General features: G+C 35.0%; 1 protein-coding gene across 1 annotated transcript; it reads right to left on the bottom strand.

Annotated features, from left to right (window-relative positions):
* Positions 1-220: 220 nt before the first annotated feature.
* On the bottom strand, positions 221-1,570 carry LOC131440079 (uncharacterized). Its single transcript, XM_058611168.1, has one exon. It carries the CDS (start codon positions 1,499-1,501, stop codon positions 221-223), a length of 1,281 nt encoding a protein of 426 aa, XP_058467151.1. The 5' UTR covers positions 1,502-1,570.
* Positions 1,571-2,773: the final 1,203 nt, after the last annotated feature.

Genomic DNA, 2,773 nt, shown 5'->3' with positions numbered 1-2,773 from the left:
TGGTTGTGTTCTGTTGTAGCATTTGTTGCTTTCGTCGGTCACAGAGGAAAAATCGCTGTCAACGGGTGGGGGTTGAACGTCCCGGACAGTTCTTTTAGCCGTCTGTGCTTGCGTTAGAAGGGGTACTACACTTTCCCCGCTTCCAAACCGAGTTTTCTCGTGATCCGTACACGAGCGTGGGTTGTTTTTATAGGTATTTATGCGTTTTTCTTGATTGAGACTATCGAATGAGCTGGCTAGGGGGCGTCTCCGATATCTCAATCTCTTCATCCGAATACGTCATCGGTTCGCTTGTGTCTAGTGTGATAGTAGCTGTTTTCTTCGGGGGAGGACTTTGGCTATCTGTATACGTTTGTGGTTTTTTGGTTATGTTCATGTTTTGTTTTGGTGGTCTTCCGCGTTTTGTTTCTTGAATGGCTGGAGAGTTATTCCTAGATCTTGTTACTGGTCCTAATATTGTTGGCGTTATGTTTTGTTCTTTGCTGTGAAAAGATTTGTCTTGCGTGGCTATTTGATGTTTAAGTTGCTGGATGTATGCCATCATTTGTTCCATTTTTTCCTCTTTGCGTTTGGCTGCTTCTAAAAGTTTTACAATTTGTTCGTCTTTTTGTTTCATAGTTAGTTCCATTTCCTTCAGTTTCTTTTCGATCCTTGTTTGCTGTGCCGTAGCCTGTGCGTAGCTTCCCTGAGTCTGTTGTTCTGCTCTCTTTCTAGCTTCTGGGAAAGTTATGTTTTCGCGAACCTTTATTTTAATGATTTCGACTTCCTTCTTGTACACCGGACATTGACGGTTCGATGGGCGATGATCTCCTTTGCAGTTTCGACAAAATTGTGCTTCATTACATTCTTCCTCTCCATGCTGCTCACCAGAACAGTTGAAGCAACGTTTTGGGCTTGGGCATCGCATACGAGTATGGCCGAAGTTGAAGCAATTATAGCAAAGCATTGGATTCGGAAAGTATGGGCGAGTCGATATATGTAACAGACCGATTTTTATGTGTTTCGGGTACGTTGTCTTGCAGAACGTAAGAATTAATGCTGGTGTATTTACTCTATTCCCACCTTCACTTCGTGTTATTCGCTGTACTCGAATTACTCCCTGGCTGAGAATCTCCGCTAGAACATCTTTTTCTTCCATTTGTATTAGGTCATAGCATGTTATGACGCATCGACTAACATTCAAATTTGGGTGGGCTTCGATTACTACTTCGGTACCATCAATCAGTTGTGTCATTTTCAGTAGCTTTGTTACTTGACTGGGATCCCGTACTCTTAGAGTATACCGTGTACCTTGTGCTTCGGTGTTTGCATCCTCGATTGGTCCACCTGCAGCATTCTCCACAGATTTACCGATTATGAACGGATTTCTTGGGAGCGGTATGTCATTTTTTCCCTTAAGTTGCAGGAAAGTTAGTTCCCCGAATTTGTTTGTTGGGTCCATGAACGTCGGAAGTCTACGTCCATACGACCCCCCTGGGTCGCCGCTGCTAGCAGCAGCCATTCAAAATGACGTTGGGTGAATCAATGGGTCACCTGTTACCAATCCCAGATAGGAAAAATCGATAATAAGGATAGATCCTACCTTGTTTGCACCTTCAACGTCGGAGATTTACTGGAACGCCCTCTGATGTTATTAGCCACACTACTAATACGCAGTTTAGTATAAAAAAAAACAACAAAAAAAAATTGTTTTTTTTTTATTTTTTATTTTTTGAAAGCTTTTTTCCGTTTAACAGATTGGAGAAAAAACTTCCGTTCAGATCGCCGTCTTTGCAATCGGCCCCAATAGTGAATGGAACAGAGCAGGTAGTCAAGTAGCGATATGGCGCTAAGCGGAGAAGAAGTGTTTCACTGCATATGGCACTATACACTACAGCAGATTCACTGTATGGATTCACGGTTATTTCCAAAATTTAGTAATCGCTATCTCGATGCATTTAGAATTTAGTAATCACTATTTTCATATCACTGTACGAACGTTGCTTTAACTGTACGAAAGTTGTTTTAACAGGCGCCACTCCACAGCTGCGGTAAAAGCGGCTGGGTAGCCGGGCCAATGGCCGTTTGTTTTGTTCATTAAACTGCGTGGGTATTCACAAAATCTTCGCATTTAAACACTTGTTCACCGATTTTCGTGAATTTTTCACTGCACACTTTTGAAACTTCCACCTAATTAGCTACAGGATGATTTCTCACCGCCGTGATTGCGGAAAACGCGAAAAATACCGTGTATTACTCAGGAGCGCACGTAGTTGTTACCATACAGAACGGTGTTTCAAACTTCGATGAATAATAATAATAATAATAATAATAATAATAATAATAATAATAATAATAATAATAATAATAATAATAATAATAATAATAATAATAATAATAATAATAATAATAATAATAATAATAATAATAATAATAATAATAATAATAATAATAATAATAATAATAATAATAATAATAATAATAATAATAATAATAATAATAATAATAATAATAATAATAATAATAATAATAATAATAATAATAATAATAATAATAATAATAATAATAATAATAATAATAATAATAATAATAATAATAATAATAATAATAATAATAATAATAATAATAATAATAATAATAATAATAATAATAATAATAATAATAATAATAATAATAATAATAATAATAATAATAATAATAATAATAATAATAATAATAATAATAATAATAATAATAATAATAATAATAATAATAATAATAATAATAATAATAATAATAATAATAATAATAATAA

The sequence above is a fragment of the Malaya genurostris genome, unplaced genomic scaffold (assembly GCF_030247185.1).
Source record: "Malaya genurostris strain Urasoe2022 unplaced genomic scaffold, Malgen_1.1 HiC_scaffold_71, whole genome shotgun sequence".
Taxonomy (NCBI): Eukaryota; Metazoa; Arthropoda; class Insecta; order Diptera; family Culicidae; genus Malaya; species Malaya genurostris.
This window is presented reverse-complemented; position numbering and strand designations above follow the sequence as displayed.